We start from the raw sequence: 20,572 nt of genomic DNA on the forward strand, positions 1-20,572 counted from the left end.
TATTGTATCGCACCATTTTATTAGTGACAGGTGCATTTTAACAATAAAACACAACCCTAAAATTCTACAGACTTCCATTTATAACATTTTAGAGCTACATACCATATTTTTATGGAAAGCAAAATGATTTTCTCTGTCCAGTACCACCTGCAATTACAATCTATAAACATGACATAATAAATTATATGTATTTTGATTAAAAAGCATTGAGCTACATACAAATTTTAATATAAAAATTGTTTAATTCAATGTCCCATGTATTTGCACAATAAAGACAATGACATTTTTGATAGAAAACATCTGATTTTTGCAAACAAAATAATTTTTTACACCATTAAAATCTGGAAAACTATAAATTACACGTTTATGTTTTCTGTACATCTTGTCTGTTTTACTTAAAGATCACAAATGTAATGGCACATAAAGTGGTTGTTTGTCTAATTCACACATGCGAACCTGAATTAAAAATGAAAAGGTTCATATATTTTTTATTTTTTTTGCCTCTATGGAATCAATACTAAATGTTGAACAACATTTTAAATACATTTTGTTTAATGCTACTGACCAGGTTTGGGCTCATGGTGCCAACTTTATACCAAGGAAAATATTGCAACAATTGAATCCTGCAGGCTATGCATGGTACACACAGGACGAGCATATTTATTGTAGATGAATTTTGCAAAAGCACCATTGAGATTTTATTTTTTTTTAAACGGAGCATCCACTGTGCTTTGAATCATGCTAATGGTTGTGCACCGCCTGTGTATTAGGATGAAGAAATCTCTTAGCCTTCTATACATGAATTAAAGCGTAATGTTAAAGTCTAATGAGTGTAATGTTCAAAATTGGCCACAAGATGGTGTATACAAAAAACAGGACAGATGGGAACTTCATGGAGCTTGAGGCTACCAAAGGATTCTTCTGCAGACTGTAGCGAATCATATTCCATGCCAGCCTATACACACACGATATCTTGCACAAATATTTAGATTACATCTTAATAAAGGTATGTGACCTGATCATCATAGACTTTAAAATTAACTTAATAAAAATTGTTCCACAAGCACGCACACAAAACACTGCTCAATATATTTACCTAATTGAGCAGGATGAAGTGTTGAGCAGAATAAAAAGTAAACTACAGCAACATAAAGAACTAGTGCAAAAGTTTCATGGAAATACTGTCAAAAAATGTTCAGGTACAAATGTCCCCAGCAATGGTGCATTTATATATGTAAACTATTACATGTAAAAACTGTGGCCTGCCAACCAAACCATGTTTGTAAAGGAAAGTCCAGTAGTAATAATGGGTCAAATTGCACAGCGTCATCAGCCAGGAAACAAATGAATGTACAATGCTGGGCAATGAAGGAGTACAACTGCTCAGTGAACGGATCTCATAGCTCACATCTCTCATATGAAAGAGTTTCTCCAGCTTCAGATAGGACACAAAGGCAAGTCTGCGGATAGAATTGTGCCCAATGGAGGGAGCAGAGCAGGGCTGTGTCATATGCAAGGGGAAGAATAATAAATACTGGTACTACAGGCCAATAAGTCCTCTGGATGTAGAAAATCCATTTATACATTTATTCTAGTGTCATCTAAATATGATCATTTATATTATGTAAAGACTTTGACACAAGACAGGCTTTCAATGTTTTTTTGTTTGTTTTTTTAAGGTATTCTTAGCAGAGAATATATAAAAATATGAGAACAACATGACCTTTATCTGTAACCTGGGAGAGTTACTTTTCCATTAATTCCACCTTGTATCACTGTAGCTACCACAGATGACCAGAAGGCAGAAATTAAAAAAATAAATTATACAACATAAAATACTTGCAAATAAATAAAATTATTAAGAAAAGTGTAAAGACATAATTCTTCGGCAGTTTGTTTGTTAGTATTTCTTGTTTAAAAAATAAAATTTAAGCCCATTAGCCTTGAACATAAAAACAAGCGCTGTAATGTATTATTTGTCTTTATATTAACCCTTGTAACAGGACCATTTGGTTTACTGAAGAGAGAATCTTGGCCGTAAATCGCCATTTTCCTCCAGTTTCTGAAACAGCATCAGGCTGCGCAGTCTGGATTCTCGTCTTCCTTCTTTCCATACGATGATGAGGTGGTCAGCAGAACACGTGACTAGACCGTGATCTTGGAAATACAGAAACATCTGTGAAGAAAAAATAATGAACAAATCTCACCAGAGAACACAGACAGGATTCACATCTACTCTTACAAAACGGCAGATTGAAAGGTATGGGGTTAATACAGATATTCACAAATTTAGTGTGAACATTGTTGTACACGATGAGCACAACTGTAAATGTAAAAAAAAATATCCATGTATTACTATGTACAGCGACATGTAAAACACATAAAAGAACTCCATCCTAACCCTAAATGATGATGTCACTGATCGTCAGACAATAACCCACCAGCGCTTCTATATTAGAGCACTGATTGGGCAGCTGCTCCACCAACCAACTAAGTGCTCTGTCCGTTTTTTTTTTTTTCTTTTTATGATCACACAGTGTCTTAGTTGGCGTATGTAGCAAACAAAAAAAAACTGTCAAGAAGAAAAATGGGTTTGTAGGTCAGACAGAGGCCTAACTGGTTTCATACCTGAAGAGGCATAAAGTATTAACCCATTGTAGTACATAGACAAATTATATGTATATCCCACTGAACAAAAAAGATGAATTTTTTTTAAAAATGTTACACATGTAAAAAGGGATCTAGTAAAATTAGGACTTAACTAACATAAGAATGAAATGTATATATGGAGTGTATAGAAAATGTAATAAGTAAACTGTACTAAAATTAATTTACGAATGTGCATAAAAAAAAAAAACAGTGATCTAATAGAAAATACCAGCACTTGAGAAGTAACAATACATAAAAATATAAACAACCTGTGAAATTAATTATCCTTCTTCCTTACTAAGAAACAAAAGGGAGGTGTCAGGTGGATAAGTATGTAAAAGAAGAATGCTACAAATACTATAACCTAAAAACCTAATTTTTCCAAACTATATAAATGTACATATATTGTTTTTTACATTTGTAAAAAAGAAAGAATATGTCAGAGCCCGTTTAATTCAAGTCAACAAATCTGACTTAAAATTAGATGTTAAAAAAGTGTGCTGATGTATAAGGTTTTCAAAATGGAAAAAAAAGTGAATACAATGAAACAATGTTTTTATTATTAATGGTTTTAAATAAAAGATTTTTGCTACATCCTCATTTATTTTTTATGGTAACAACCCCGTTATTTATGTTTGTGTAATAAAAATGTTAAGATATAAATGTATAAAGTTCCAGTTGTAGTACTTTGCAAAACCTTTTAAGAATCGGTGAAACAATTTTTGGCTTGGTTCCTTATAGCTTTCAAATGCCCTCTTCTCTATTACAGACATTCCTCTTACAATATAACATCTTTGGAGTGTTAGCTGGCAGCAAGTGTTGTAGCAATGATGAATAATCAGTATATGATAGTCAACAAGCAAAAAGGGGAGACAGACATTATAGCCACAGCTGAACATATAAATAATATAAAACAATGGAAATGTACATAAACAATATAAAACATATGCATGACATGTATTTGTGTTTTTTCCCCAGCATACAGTGCAACAATTACAGATTGACAGAATTTTCCCCACCAAATTGGGTCCTGTTTCACCTGTACAGAAGAAGAATGTCCAATCAAATCACCGATCAGCTCCAGCGAGGCGACAATGCCATTATCAGCGGACTTCTTCGCTGCATTATTAGAGTGTCTGCCAGATTTTCCAAATCCCCACATACTAAAAAAACCTAATTAAAACATAAATGGAATTTAATTTTTAATAATAAAATACAATATAAATATTTAATACAATAAGCTAACATGTTCTGAACAGGCAGCCTGTAACATTCCCAGACACATAACATGTGACAATATACTAGGCAGGATGTGTAACAGGAATCTGAGAAGAGAGTGAACTGGCTCTAAATCAGGATTATGTTACAATACATTTTAAAAGCAACTTAAAAGATTTTGCCAAAATTTATTTTCGCTTTTAAACGTACTGTTTTCTGCTTTACATTATTCATATTGTATTCAATAAAATGACAGTGTCACAGAGATATACAACAAGAAGGTTTGGAATCACGCTCATAGTGGAATAGATGGTTTGGTTCTTCTTACAGACAAAGGTGAATAAATGGTCTCATAAAACGTCATGCCTGTCACAATACTTATGGGCTTATAATCTCCTCAGGGCTCGTTTCTTAAAATAAATAAAAATGGTAGAAATCTAGCGCATTAAACTTTTCAATGAACAAATAAAAACAACAGTGCAAATGCACTCACATGTAAAAAAACGACAGATCCTAAAAATACTCAAGTAGCTGCTGTAGGAAAGTATGTTCAGTTATCCGCCGCTGCGTTCCAACTCCGCATCTTGATAAAGACTCCAAATGCGGAGGTGAAACGCGTCCGGAGGATAACGGAACAGATTTTCCTATGGATACGGGACTCTGACTGTCAGCAGGAGGGAGAGACCACCCGGGTGTTACCATTTATTTTCCCCTTTAGATTTACGATAATAGAGACTTTCTGGTAGGAGTGCAACTACTTGAGTGCTTTTAGGATCTCTATCGGTTTTTTTTACATGCGAGTGTATTTGCACTATAATTTTATATGTTCATTAAAAAGTTTAATGCGCTAGATTTCTAACACTTCTATTTACTTTATGAAACGAGCCCTGAGGAGATTATAAGCTCGTAAGTATTGTGACAGACATCATGTTTTAGGAGACCATTTATTCACCTTTATCTGGAAGCAGAACTCCAATGGGAGATTATTTCATAAGGCCACACAGAGGAAGAGTGCTTTGCAGTGTCCTTCACATTGGGATATAGGGTTGTTGGTTCCCTGCCAGATTATTCAGACTTCTTTCCTTGTACAGTGCGATTTTTAGGGGAATTACTACACTATGTTTATTTTCCTGTTTACGAGTTTCCCTTAGAGTATCTTCTGAACAAGAGGGATGTATACAGTATACCTGTGAAGATCATGTTCATCTACTTCAAGGATGTGAAAGCACTTCAGGATTATAGATATATATTAAGGATTTTATTAATGTCTACTGTACATCATCATACATAAAATACATTTTAGAGTTGCTCCTGATTGCAAACACATTTGAGCTTGCATATGCAACCGTCATTATCAATTGGCACTTGCACCAGCTACAGGTCTGGTGTAAGTGATACGACAGAAAAACACGTGCTTTTGAGCTGCTCAAAGCTTGAACTGGGCGCTGCAGAGTGCACTCGAGCTTGGCCTGCCCTTACAGTACATTGACTACGTGCATACACCCATTTCTATCCTCGTTCCGTCCATGAAATCGTATCAGAATTTACGTTCCTTAATGAATCAGGCCTTATATACCTAATAAACAAGGACTAATCGCTAACACTTCAAACTTCTTAACTATCAATGTCCAAGCAATTTCCCTTTGCACAGCTAACTTTATCAACGTTTAGCGTAAGACTGCCATGCCCACAAACCTCACAATGTTCAACTAAACAAGAGGTCAGCGATGTATAAGGATAATAGATCCTGATTCCCGAGAGACTAAGAGCTAGATGTTAAAACCAGTTCTGGAAACCAGTTTCTTTCAGCCTATGATATATTTTTGGGCATAAATTTCCTTCATTAAATACATTCACCATGTGCTTAGTCCTATTGAGCACACTACAATCTGTACATTGTGTATACTGTACCTGCCGGGACAGACTCAGCCTGAAGCGGTTGTTTTGATTTTAACTCCCAAATGCGAACACTGCCGTCTTCTGAGCATGAAACCAACTGCCTGAAAGACAGGTTGGAATTATATGGAAACTGGTTTGAAAATGCTTCAGGACATGTAGAAAGTGAATATGTGCACAGTTCTATTAGTACAGGAAAATGGCTTGCAGCATATGGTATACACAGATTGTACATATATTACACCACTTCAGCCTTTGCTTTTTGACCTCTAACAAGTTGTCAAACACGGCTTTGCACTTACAGCCTAAATTCTATAAATGAGCTTACTATCTGTGCAGATGTCTATATACAGAGAGGAACTTTGTTACATAGCCTTTTCTCCCCATTATGCAACGCCTCTCTTTCTACAATGTGTTAATGCTGCTGAATCGGTCTTGTGTGTGGCTGCACTATGCAAATGACATTAGTCAACAAATGCCAGTAGGAAATGGAGGTGACAGATTAAAATCAAACAAAAAAACAAAAGACAAAACAGAAAGCAATTCTGGGATAAATATATATTTTTTCTCTCTTAACTACACAGATATAGAATCCAAAACAACCCAAGATGTAATCATATTATACCACTTAATGGATAAGTAATTCCATAGGGGATGCATGCGGTCAGGACACAGAGACCTCTTCTGCTGCTGTACATAAAATCCAGACTAACGGTGAAAGCAGCAACATATTGTTACCTGTTGGGGATATTTGCCATGTGCTGTATATCAGAGTCATGAGCATTCTTCTGAAAAGCAATCACTCTCTTTGTCTGAATGTTGTACACATAGATACTTCTTCCCACAGCCACAAAGACACACTGGTAGAAAATAAAATACAAATACAGCATTAAAGAGGAAGCTACAAATGTGTCCAACAACAGTATATGAAAAGTGTGCAACCAAAACATGCGACTTCTGTATTAGCACATGGTCAGCCAGCAGGCAGAGTGTGGAATAATGGGAAACACACAGTCTGTTACAGGGAGGTACGTCTAGAAACAGACGGCCTCTTCATTTAAATTACTTATTTATATACTTACTATTGTGTGTCAACAGTGGTGCATATCTCCTATGCTATGATAAATGCTCTTTAAACTGAACACTGTCCACTTTTGGACTAGCCTTCATCTTAATATTACTTGCCCCTCTTACCTTCCCCCTCCTGTGTATCAAAAACATTTGGATATCTTTTACAGTTTTCACTTGCTTCGCAGTGGCATTTTTTTGGAATGCAATTTACCCCATGCAAATGCATCGGGTAGCTTACAGTGATCTTTAAAACCCTTGTATAACACCAGTGTGTATGAGATCCAATAGGTATTTCAGTGGAATTTATAGCATTTTTTTACAATACAAATGGACTTTTATATTTGCCCCCATGCGATGAAGCCATTACTGCAAGTAAAACCTTGCACAATATATAAAAGGATAGTTTGTGTTCTAAGAGGTTTCCGATCTCATTAGATATGGATAACAGTGCCAACCTCTCCATCAGCAGCAATGTGTTGGATGGACACCTCCTCTTGCATTGGTAGCAGTTTATTCTCCTGAGGGACATCTTGTGATGAAGGGGTGCGAGAGAGGTTTTTTTCAAAAGCTTGGACTGACCAGTCTAATGCATCCCACACAATTAGTTCCCCCGCATGAGAGCCGCTTACAAATGTTAACTCTATAGAGAGGGAAAGACAAACATATGTTACATCACACGTGGCAAAATCACCAAACTAATAATGTGGAAACAGACAACTAAAAACCAGTAAAACATCTTTATTAGAATACATATACATGGCAGGAGAATAGGCATGTAACATGTAATAAAGTAAATATTTTATTATTACTAAAGAATCCAATCCATTTATTTTTTAGAACTGAACGAGAATATAGCGGTGTTCGAACATTCCTCCAGAGCTAGATCAAGTTTTTGTTTTCCTTGTTAAGCATTAAAATACAATATTCATTTAAAACTATTCATTTTGACTGTCTGGGTTATTTGTTGACGTTTTTTTTTGCTAGATCATTTCATTAAATTAATGATGGTTTTGCCACACTATAAGCTCTAATGGGACAGGGACTGATGTGAATAATGCAATATGCTCAGAAAAGAGCTGTGTAGTATGGTAAACAAATAATCATCTCACATGCAGACACCAAACATTGTTCTCTTGCAGAACAGCCACCACTGAATATCAACTACTGTGCTGGTTCATCAGGAGTAGTCTAGACAGACTTGTCTTGTAAAGTATTACAATGGATGCACAACAATGCTATTATACACTGTAATAATAATATACAGCATACCACCAGTGCTGGACAGAAAGGATGGTTTCTGTGGCATTGCAATGTATGTACTAGCAGAAACCTTTACGTCAGCCAAAGGGGAAATATGACGTGAGCCATGCAACATCAAGATATTTCACAATCTTAGGGAGTCACTGTCAGTCATGGTGGTTTTACCTTGTGTGAAATCCACAACAATAAACTGCCAGACTAGCTGCAGCACAGCCCAGAGCCAAAAACGGTCTCAATTAGCTGATTAATAAAAATATTTAAAGTAACAACGGGAACGGATGTCAATGTACAGCGATTCACTGTACAGCACTGCGTTATATGACTGGTGCTATACAGTATAAGCAATAATGTTAAACTAACAAGTTAAATGTCCAAAAAGTCACTGTATTAAACAGGGAAAGACGCTTACCATTAACATTTATCAATGTCCGAATAATATCATGGTGACCAGAAAGGCATTTAACTTCAGAAATATCCCATTTATCAGATCCTGCAGTACCTAGTTTAAAGATTCCTTAAAGAACAACAAAGCAGATTAGGAATATGTAGAAGGTATAATGGCAAATATTTAAATAAAGGAAAACTAAAATACTCACTTAGAACTTTTTTTTATATTGCAGTAAAAGCATAAAGTAAAATAATGCATCGCAACAGAGTCATTGAAATAACTACTGTTTATAGCGTGGTCTAATAATGCATGTAAGCCATGTCACAATTTTTAATGGCATGTTACTTACATGCTATCCCCTGACAGGGATTAGGATATATACAAAGTGAATGTACTTATCATAAAGCTTTAGCTTGAGTTTGTACAATAGAAGAAAGCCTAGTGTGCTTGTCCGATTCACCCATCTGTCCCCATGACCTGCCCTAGGTCTCTCCCACTTTGAGCAGAACATGGCACCAAGTTAATACATTTGCAATAGTGCCTGGTAAAAACAATCTAGCACAAAATTCAAATAAAAGCAAGAAAGGAGAAACTACTCTATTTTTCTACTACACCCAGTAGCCACCCTGGATGTTACCACCACCTTATTCCTTGACTTCAGATGATGCTAAATGATTATGTTCTGTAGCTTACAGAGGTTCTCCCCTACCAGGCATTTTTACAGTAGCAAATGCAGCTTCATTTTTAGATTATTGCTCTTCTTTTCAGATACCCATTAAAGCTGACTTTTTAGGTTACTGTATACTTAACACCAAAAAGGCTCTTTATTACCTTTATAAATCAGTATTGAGCATTATAGAGTCACAGCAATTACAGGAAATACAACGAGCCATAAAATGAGGTGTAAAGCTACTTTACCAATTTAATACAGCTGAAGCACGGGGCGTGAGTGTGAGGACCAATGGGAAGCCATAATTGAGACTTCGTCATTGGTTCTCCCGCTCACACCCCTTTCCTCCAAAATCTCACCAAGTGCAGGACTTCAGCAGGGGCTGTGAGACTAACCACATAGCCCAGGTAAAGGATGGCTGCATTTCTCTGGGCTACGAGGAGGGGGCGGAGCTATAGAGCTACCATCGCTCCCTAGGTGGTAATGCAGATTTAAGAAGCAATCAGCTGAATCCGCAATGATCACGGTCAGCTCTGAAACTGGGAGGAGAGTAAATATTATGTGTAATAATGCAAAGGTAATAAACAAGGAATACTATATTTATGTGAAGCATGTATTTAGGTGTTTTGCCTTGAAACTTAAATGTAAAAAAAAATAAAAAAATAAAAAAACAACACAACAAATCCAACTCACTTAAATCTTTTCCAATTGCTGCTGCTATACAGTTCTTAGCAAGTTCAATCATTGCAACGATACCTTCTGAACATAAGAAATGTACAAACGTTTTTTCTTAGTTTTTAAACAAACATATATACAAAACACAAACACAGTAACCAGACATATTTTTTACGGCATAATTATCCACATTAGACTAGGTTCAAAATACCATTGATTTCCATAAATTAGAAGTATATAATCTAATGAGATATAAAGTATAAAAGATTGTATCTTTGTTGCAGGGCTATTCACACACATTAAGAGATACTTGTTACCCTTTATTATTCAATGTTTATGCTTAAAATGGTCTATTTGATAGAGTGTAGTACCTTAATACGGCCTGATGATGTCACCGTCCATTAAGGACTTTTAGGCTATAATCAACTGCTATGAAACATCAAGAACTGTAGCGATATCTATATAGCTCATCTCACCTCCATCAGTAAAGCCGCCAGTCTCAGCCAGCAGCCTGAAATCCCGATTCCACACGCGGAGTTCACTCCCACCAGACAGCCACACATCCAAGCTCTGAAGCCCCATTAGAGTCTGGTTTTAAATATTAGACATGTATCAAAACAAATTAGGAAATTAAAATATTTTAAAAGATTAGAGCATTTTGTTAAACAGGATGTGCCTACTAAGTACGGGAGACTGGGTACTAAGGCTCGCCCTAGAAGCCTTAGTACCCAAGAAGGCATCTACAAAAACAAGTGACCAGAAAGAGAGGTTTGCTGATCATTATAATGTTTTCTTGTATACACTTTCTTCTACCAGAGCTCATATAACATGTCATGTTACTTCCACATAAACCAAAACTTAATTGAATCACACACTTAGAGCTGGTTTACGAAAGCGAGTCTTTACATTACCCTTCAAAATGATTAAATTATCTGATTAAAGGCCAACTCACGCCAAAGTCTTCCCATTCTGGTCAGTCCTAACATGATCAAATGCTATGCTATTTTATCTGGGCTTAAGGCTTACCTGCACACAGCTTTTAAAGGCAAGTCTTTCCCTAGCACTAGCAGCCATGGGAGACCTGGGACTCACCTAACACAAGTTGGAATTAATGTAAAGAATGGGGTGCAAGAGTGATGGGACTTACATTGTGTAAACACCCCATTCTTTACATTAATTAATTCTAACTTGTGTCAGGTGAGTCCCAGGTCTCTGGACTGATCAGAATGGGAAGACTTTATCATGAGTTGGTCAGCTTAACATTTATTGCAATATGTGGAACTAACATTCCCTGTTTTTAATATAGAACAGTATTTAGTACAGCATTAATTATGTGTTTGGAGTGCAGAGTATCCCTGTTGTTTTTGTCTATACTAAATCAGGGAGACAACCAGTGTGATAACCAGCACCAGGCTAGGATTACTAAACTGGTTCCACTATAGCAGGTAAACCCGCAGCCCAGGGTCCCCACACACATAGGAGGAACCAGCACCAGACTATTTAGTATGGGGGTGAAGCTTCTGGTGGTGCGAGAATGGGGGGCGGCTACTAAAAAAATGTTATTTTCCTATTCTTCTCTTCCTATGCAATTGAGTGTACTACTGGTTTTCCCGCTTGCTTACCTTCATATGTTCATAAACTATAACTCTAAGGTCCCTTCGTCTGCTGTTGTTCATGTTACACTACCATTCGGCTTTGGATTCTTGTGCCCAGCATGCAGTGTTTTACATTTATACATATATAGTTCTGTAATCACCTTTACTGTAGAATGGAAGTCGGAGGCCTTTTGCAACTGCTGCCCACTTTCACAATCCCAGCCCTGATTTCAGATATTAAGAAATCTTTACGTGGATTCTTAGATCTGGTGAAACGTTTCTTAATTGTTACTTCACAAAACAACATATAAAAATGTGTTAATCAGTACAGCTATGCATTCAAAATCATATTGTATGAAAAGTTAGTAGGATAGAATCAAACTCATTTTAGGGTAATGCCAAGTTAAATAGAAAAAACCCCAAAAAAACCCCAAAAAAACCATTTGTTAATATGAACAAGTCAGTCAGTTAATTACTAGATACTAGGGACAAGGCAGCAGGGTGGCTTAGTGGTTAGCACTTCTGCCTCACAGCGCTGGGGTCATGAGTTCGATTCCCAGCCTTATCTGTGTGGAGTTTGTATGTTCTCCCCGTGTTTGCGTGGATTTCCTCCAGGTGCTCAGGTTTCCTCCCAAGCTCCAAAAACATACTAGTAGGTTAATTGGCTGCTTTCAAAATTGACCCTAGTCTCTCTCTCTCTCTGTGTGTATGTTAGGGAATGAGGATTATAAGCCCCAATGGGGCAGGGACTGATGTGAGCTAGTTCTCTGTACAGAACTGTGGAAGTAGTGGCGCTATATAAATAAATGGCGATGATGATGACGACGACAAGACCGAGGCATTAAAATGGGTTTGATTTAACTCCCAATCAACTTTAGCTTTGTGAATTGATTGGGTGCATTCTCCTACATATTCAATCAGTCCTCAAAACAGCCGTCTCTGCTCTGTGTAGGTGACAGGTAGACTGATGTGATTTTACTACTGTACAAAGCCATAACAACAGAAGGATACAATGACGGTCTTATCAGCAGACGCTGTCAGCATTAGGTCAGCCCTCTCGCCATGTGTTTCAGTTCCTGGGAATATGATAATAGCGGTGATCTTCTGAGTGTGTCCATGGAGCTCAAACAGGACTTCTCCGGTCTGGGAGGGACATATTAGAGACGTTAGTGCTATAGCAATATCAAAAATTGAGGTAAATATAAATGTACAAAAATGTAAAAACAAATACTCTAAAATAACAAGTTTAAAACCTAATAACTAGATAAATAGAGAAAAAGGAAATGAAGAACTGTGTGATAATTTACAATCTGTCCCAAGTTTTAGACATCAGCATAACAACCACAGAAAAAAATAAAAACCCTACTCCTGTGATTAGGAGGGTGAAAGGTAAAGAATTTCCTGAGACCAGCAGTAGACAAGGGTCCTTCAGTCCCATGGAACCTATCAAGTTGCTGTCACACTAGAGGTTGCAATGTATCACATCCACAAATTCAAACACAGATAATACTTTTAGATATTCTATATATATTTATAAACAATCTGTAGACTTCATACCTGCACATCCCATACCATGACTGATCCATCATCGCAAGCAGATGCAAACCTAGAACAAATAGAACAGTGAATTCTAACATAACAAGGACGGCTTGTATGTACATAACACAATAAACTAGTAATTACTAAGTGAACTTGTAAATGCTGGATTTCTGGAAGGAAATTTATTTGTAATTATGAATTATATATTTTCCACTGAGCCAGCACAGCTATAAACAAGCTGCCATATGATATGCAGAGAGTAAACCGTATACTTAATAAGGTGTTTCAGGTCAGGATATTCCTATGTAAATAGTGGTCTCTGACATGTATGGTGTGATATCATTCAGGCCGTGGCACCATCAGGCAAAGCAAACAGATGAGGTTGGTGTGAATTAACACAATATAACCACAAATACACAAGCAAGGCACTATGGTTTTAAAAAGACAGAAAGGGGTAGAGAACACTACTGAACAACACAGACCCTCAAAGCTTTAACTACATAGTCAGGGACTCAACTTTGGTGATAGACATTACTTGTTCTTGTCCATTTAAATAATTCCATCCCGCTCTACTTCCAGAAATGGTCCTTCATTCTTTATTTGTACATTGCACACCTATCTGGAGATCCAGTGCAGTCTGACCCCTGATCCTAGCCTGTATAATAGCCTTGTCAGGTCAGTGACTAGCTTACCATGCAGCGCTCCTGCCACTAATACTTTATTATATGCTATACGGGATTGTAAAACCAGAGGCTATAGGGTATACTAAATTACCCCTAATGTGTGTGAGCTTATTCACTACACTCTAACCGGAGTAAATTTATGCAAGACCACTCCTTGTCCATTTAATTACTTTAAAGATACTTAGACACATATACCCCTCGGATGTATCTGGGGCACCCCATGAAGTGCCAAGAAAACAGGTTACAAAGTGTGGTGTCTTGTACAGCAGAAAGGTAAACATAAATAATAATCAATAATAATTTAACAAGAAAGCCTCAAATGCTGACTTTCATTTATAATAAATCATATGTTCATATTTACAAATAAATATATATCTTTACCCAACTACAGAGTTAGAGGCTGGAATTGAGCAGAGACTTCCAAGGAATACAATGGACAGCACTCTTTGGGGGGAGGTGTGTGGAGAGTTCTCTGCAATATGTAGGTTGCTGAGTGTTTAAACCACATAAACAGTTTCTATGAATCCATTATCTACGCTCCCTATTTCAGGTCAATTTTACCTGATTAAAGGAGGTATTGGGAATGCTGGTTAAGGATATCTAAGGCATTTCAATTGTCTTTTCACTCTAGCCCTTGGAGTCCTCAGGGAATGGGACTGGTTTTATTATATCCCCTTTCTGCACATATTAAAAGCAGAAAGCATGCTGATCCTATACATTGCTAGCTGTAACTACACCTTCTAATGCCTTCTCTCTTGGCTATTGATTTCCTCGTTTGCTCCTAGATTGACAGGTGAGAGCTGGAAGAACACAAGTCTCAATATTTTGCACTCTCTTTTGGACAATGGCATCATTTCTATTGATCTTTTAAACCTTGGTAATTGCTTTTTCTTTTGAAAATCAGCAATTCTCAACACTAAATCTGCAGTTTACACAGAACGAAACAGAAAAAATAAAAAAGACCATTTTTGTTTGTCAAGTCCACATTTGTAAAGGTTACTGAACAACCCAGTGTAGTGAATTGACTGTTATTGGATTTGCTGCTTAGAAAGATGGATGTGTTTCCTAAAATACATTGTCAAGTATAAGTTTCGATCTAAAAGTAGGTTACTGTGATACAATGCTGCACATCCTCTCTAACTAGTGTAATGACCACAGGTCCTTGGAAGATATCACTTCCGAAACAATGTAAAACAGTTGTATTCACGGCTACTGTGAGACTCAAGGATATAATGAATTCCTAGTAAATTGGTAACTTGCATTGATATTGGTTCAGCCCACAAAAACAGTTGCATCCAAGAGCAATTTACAAATAAATATATCCAAGTTTTGGACAAATTAAGGTCGACTTCATATGTAGGAGCTAGAAAAAGAGGTGCATCCATTGACTTCAATAGAAATGACTCTCAGAAGTTAGGCGCCAGCAGTAATTTTCTAGGCACATTCCCTACCTGGCTCACAGGTAGAGAATAAGCCTTCTGTGTCATTATGACCTTCACATAGTCCTGTGTTAAGAAATAACCCCAAATATGCGATTTTAAAAGTATTGTACAGGATTCATTTAGCGTCCTGAAAACCAATCAAAGTAAAATGTTCCAATCACTGATTTTTTCTTTTACCCATCTACAATGAGAACATGAAAATCCCTTTTCAAAGCTTGCAGTAAGAGATTATGAAAGCACTTGAAGCATGAAACCATTTACAGAGGCTGACGAGAAGACACAAGTGTACATATTGAACAGGCTCAGCTCCATCACTGGAGAAGCATGCAGCACATTGCTCACATCAATTAAAGGAGTACTAAACCTAAAACGCAGGTGGCTTTATACAACAGACCCACTAACAACATCCACTAATATATACATAAAATGTTCTGGAGTTTTTCAGCACTAATGACAGCAGCAATAAAGCATTAATCAAGGAAATAAACTGTTTTGTTATTTTTATTTATTTTCTACCAGTAAAGTTATTGTATATCAGAACAGTCTGCCTTTACGAGCAAAATACAAATAGAAAGCAAAAGCAAGCAGGATAAAATAAGAGTTTTAAAGCCTTGCGGAGCAGCCTATGTATGGTGTGTTACCCTCTCTTTTGATCATCATCACCATTTATTTATATAGCGCCACTGATTCTGCAGCGCTGTACAGAGAACTCATTCACATCAGTCCCTGCCCCATTGGAGCTTACAGTCTAAATTCCCTAACACACAGAGACAGAGACAGAGACTAGAGTCAATTTTGATAGCAGCCAATTAACCTACTAGTATGTTTTTGGAGTGTGGGAGGAAACCAGAGCACCCGGCGGAAACCCACGCAAACACAGGGAGAACATACAAACTCCACACAGATAAGGCCATTGTCATGGATTGAACTCATGACCCCAGAGCTGTGAGGCAGAAGTGCTAACCACTTAGCCACATAAAGGAGTACACACTGTCAGTACTCGCCATCATTTTTTCCCAAAGCCAAAGAAGGTTGTGGGCCTGAACAGCACTCAATTCATTTTAAAAGCCAATCATTCAGTGTTCAATATCCACAGAATACAGAGCAGGTCAACATAACATATATACAACAGCCTGCGATCGAAAGCCTTAAGTCTTTTTAAGGACACAGAATACAGTGGCTTACACTCAGAAGCAAAACAATAGGAAATACAAAGTCCAACATCTTATGCTTTGTGAACCACAGAGACAGGAAGAGCAGTCACCATATAAAAAGGAAAAAGTCTGAAAACTACAACACACAGCAATCAATGGCGGCTCAGGTTAAAACAATTTTGTATTCTGAACAAGCAAACATTATGCAATAGAGGAAAACTTTTCAGTCCAGTATTAGACTTTTTATAATCGATCTACCCAATTATGGCACAACTTACAGAACTCTACAAGCTTATTATACGGTCAAACAATTATATCAGCAAGTTATACAAATTCGTATGGGTTTAAACTGGAAGTAGAAGTCAATGTTACCAGGGTTGCCAAACAACCCAGAAACTATAATGCATTGAATAATGTTGATACAGAATGACCAGGTGGAATAGACCGCTTCTTGTTTTTATATTAGAATAGACAACATACGTTTGTTAAGTGAAAAATCTCAGGTATATTATTTAGTTTAGTTATAACCATATTTTTAATACTTGATATATTTTCTGTAATTTTTACAGTGCTGTTTAACAAGTAAGCCCAACAACAAGGCAATGAAAAAACTAAATTAATATCAGACATGGTCTAGTCATGTTTGCGAAATTCAATTAAAGATAATGAAAACGTAGACCTAGATTTTCCATTAACAGATAACTCCACACAGAACTGTTAAATTTATGTTTGCCTTATAGATTTCCATACAAAAATGAACTTTCTGCATTGGGAGAAATAAAATTAATTATGACGAATATGCAATGCTGGGCTTAGTACACGTTTGTCGGTCAATCATAAAGAAAATTAACAGGGAAAAAAAATAGATATGAAAAGATCTCTCCTGCTTCTTAAAATGCTTTTTCCTTTCATGGGCTATATGTATGACATGATAGCAAACATCCTAAACCTTGACTTCAGACACTCACCTGTTGTCATCTACTTGCACAAGGAATCGCACAATATCAAGGTGGGCTTTTAGAGCTGTGAGCTCCGTATAAGGGTTCTGGGTCTGTTCTTCTCCAATGTTTAATATTGTGGACTTCTAAATAAAACAGATTATTTATTTCAGACAAAATATACAACAAAGTAATATTTTAGCTCCACAAATAAAAGAAAAACAATTGTTACTAATTTGGATAGACTAGTATGGCATATGTGTAATATGCAAGATACAAATATTTATAGCACTATATAAGGGTTCACTTTTCTATCTGCTTATGTGGCCCTCATTTTATTAGATTAGCTAACAGAGTATATATTTGTTTTCTATTGCTACATTCCTTCCAGTTCCGCAAAGAAATTTCAGTCCATTCCCGTTCGAATTATTGAATCCACTCGCCTACCACCCACCCCCTTAATTACCTCCAATACTTTGTTATTTACTGACACTGGTTGCCTTTAATACATGAAACGTTGTGGACAGAGGGGAGAGCAGTTTCAAACAAAGAAGCCAAAATAGCAGGCTTCCCCCAGCAAAGAAGGAGCACCGCATCAGGACCAGATGCTGCTCTATAACATCTGAGCTAAATCCTAAAACAGTATCTCCCGTATATCAGACATGGTAAACTTAGACTTGACCGACCCCATCGTCAAGAACATGAAACAAAACCATCAATGAGTAAATGGGGTCCTGAATAAATAACCAAAAGGTTGTCTATATAGCGAACATTCCAAAAAAATCTTTGAAGTCAAACACATGTGGAAATGCATAAGTAAATGCCTCTTTACAGAATCTGAGGCCCAGATGCAGTTCTCTCAGCGAGACAGGCCACGATCAATTTCATCTCTTTCCAGCCACTGTCATGTCCCAACTTGAAAGATAGCTCCGTCTCTAGTTTAATGTGGTTTCATGAAAGTTACATAGCAAATCACAGCTCTTCACTGCCTATAAGGACACTGAATCTGAGAAGTATGCACATGGAGCTGTGCTGCTATAAGTATAACCACAAGGAGGATACATCAATGGAGGCTGCAGCTTGTGTATGGAAGAGCAGGACAGAAAGAATACCTAATAAGAATTGCAATGGGCATCCTGTATTATCACTAATTTATTGCAATACAACTCCATAACCATAAACCTCTCTATATGTAAAAAGAAAACAAACATTACCATGTACAACACTAAGATCTGCAATGTTGACACTATATAAATAAACATTGAAGATCACCAAACCACATGTCATTATAATGTAACAAACTTCATCTTCACTTGATTACAGGAAAGGAATTGAGCCCCGAGAAGAAGAAATTATTTCATAATGGATGTTATCATAAAATAATTTGCAAGACACAAGACGTAGCTGCATAGTACATATTTTAGAAGTGCACATGGATAGAGGCATCTCTAAATTTACATTTTCTTGCCCATTTAAACAAATGCTTGTCTTTTTGCATAATTTGTCTGTAGTTGAAATGTACATATTGGCAAAAGAAATTAGTAGGTCTTTACATGCACAATAGCAGGAAAATAGGCAAATGATGTCAAGAGATGTTGCATATTACCCCATTATTAATTTGCCACCAAATTGGGATTACAGAGGGACTAGTATTGTTTGAGGGTTTTTTCTTTATCCTTTAATGAAAATCTGCAATGGAAAGTGAGCCTTTATAAAAATAACAGCGACAGGTGGGTGTTAGATGTTATGTCCTATGTATCCAATTCAGAGCCGTAACTTAGAATTCTAGCGCCCGGAGCGAAAAAGACAAATCCCACACCCCTAGCCCTCAATTTTAACCAAATTTACCTAAAATATTCCTAAATTGCGCCCCCTTCAGCGTTGCGCCCTGGGCGGTCGCCCCTGTCGCACAGCCCTAGTTACGCCCTGATCCAATTGTAAAGTGCTGTCTAGTATGCGGGCTCTACAGTATATGAATAATTACTAAATTGCCTAGCATCTAGGAGAGAGATGAATATTTTAATGAACATATGGTTTAGGCCTCACAAGCAGGGTCCTACACCCTCTGTCATCTCTGCACCTCATGTATTAACCTAATCTATACCTTATTCTGTATTTACAAGGCATTTGTTTTTTCTATGATTAGTTATATCAACTGGCGCTGCAGAATTTTGTGGCACATTACAAAAAAAAAAAAAAAAAGGGGGGGACGATTTTGATTTATGGGATAAACTTCATTGTGTCCATCTAGATAAACTTCAACTAGAGGTTGTGCCTGTACATTCTTTGAAGGGTTTAAATGTCCTTTCCCCAAAGCAAAAAGTTAACTTTCACCCACTGTATAAGATCCAATAACAAACTAATTGGATAGCATCTAAAAGACCAAAAAAAGATAGAAAATTAACAAAGATCTCCCCATTTACCACGGCTTAATATGTGCACTGTGATTCAGAATTGTACAATTACATTGCTGTATACTCCTGTATGGACCCTAAGACAAGGACACACAATGTACATATTAAGACGCCCTCCTGGTTTCTCACACAGACAGCAGCCATTACCTCCACCCCGCCCTGCTGGTCTCTGCTGCCCAGGAACCACCGGAACATGGCGGCCGGCTCGGTGTGTGATATACCCGGCTAGGAGTCCCGGCATAGACTATACTTAGTACACAGGATAACACTGTAAACAGGCCTACTGGTAACACAGAAGCCCGAGTCACTAGGGGGTGTCACCTAGCAACCTGCTACGGAGAGCCGCTGCAGCCAAAACACCTCCCGTCACATGACCAGCAAAACGCGCATTATGTACTGTAATGTATAGGTCCAGGACATTGTGCTTGGGGGGAATAACACCCACACAACACAGGGCTGCCTATAACTACTGTGCTAAAGTAATTAATGATGTCATTGCAGCTAATGCAAACACAGAATGACCTTAATTAATCACATTCACAAACGGGAGCAACTAGCAGAGCGCTTCAAGCAGACAAGAAATTGTAGCAGAGTTCTGAAGAGACCATAGAAATCATACTATTAATTTAGTGGGGTAACTCTGTTCAAATTAGTCTTTTCCCCACTTTTTATCTTTCACTGGCTCTATAATATTTCTTAACAGCTAATAAAAGGGTAAATGGGAAAAAGTCGAAAAATGGAGAGAGATAAGAGGGGGGTGTATCTTCCAAGGTTCCAGATGGAGCTCAGGGGTCTGCCTGCCAAAAATTAATTTCTTTTGGCAACAATGACCAGAGGTACCAGTAAAAAAATAAAAGGTCTATTTGCACTCTTGCAGTTCTTTCTAATAATACACCATTTCCTCCCCCAAAAAATTGAAATTAAAAATATCTTTGTATACATATGTATTTCTTTGGTTTGCAGTGGAATAAAATGCATAA

General features: G+C 37.1%; 1 protein-coding gene across 1 annotated transcript; it reads right to left on the minus strand.

The window, feature by feature from the left end:
* Positions 1-222: 222 nt before the first annotated feature.
* WDR41 (WD repeat domain 41) lies at positions 223-19,941 on the minus strand. Its single transcript, XM_075182206.1, has 13 exons — positions 19,740-19,941; positions 17,209-17,324; positions 12,980-13,028; positions 12,434-12,565; positions 11,584-11,646; positions 10,304-10,415; positions 9,846-9,911; positions 8,504-8,608; positions 7,290-7,474; positions 6,502-6,623; positions 5,779-5,867; positions 3,689-3,822; positions 223-2,176 (listed from the first exon to the last, which is right to left on the minus strand). Exons 1-13 carry the CDS (start codon positions 19,785-19,787, stop codon positions 2,015-2,017), a joined length of 1,383 nt encoding a protein of 460 aa, XP_075038307.1. The 5' UTR covers positions 19,788-19,941; the 3' UTR covers positions 223-2,014.
* Between the last annotated feature and the right edge of the window lie 631 nt (positions 19,942-20,572).

This window comes from Mixophyes fleayi, chromosome 1, assembly GCF_038048845.1.
Source record: "Mixophyes fleayi isolate aMixFle1 chromosome 1, aMixFle1.hap1, whole genome shotgun sequence".
Classification (NCBI taxonomy): domain Eukaryota; kingdom Metazoa; phylum Chordata; class Amphibia; order Anura; family Limnodynastidae; genus Mixophyes; species Mixophyes fleayi.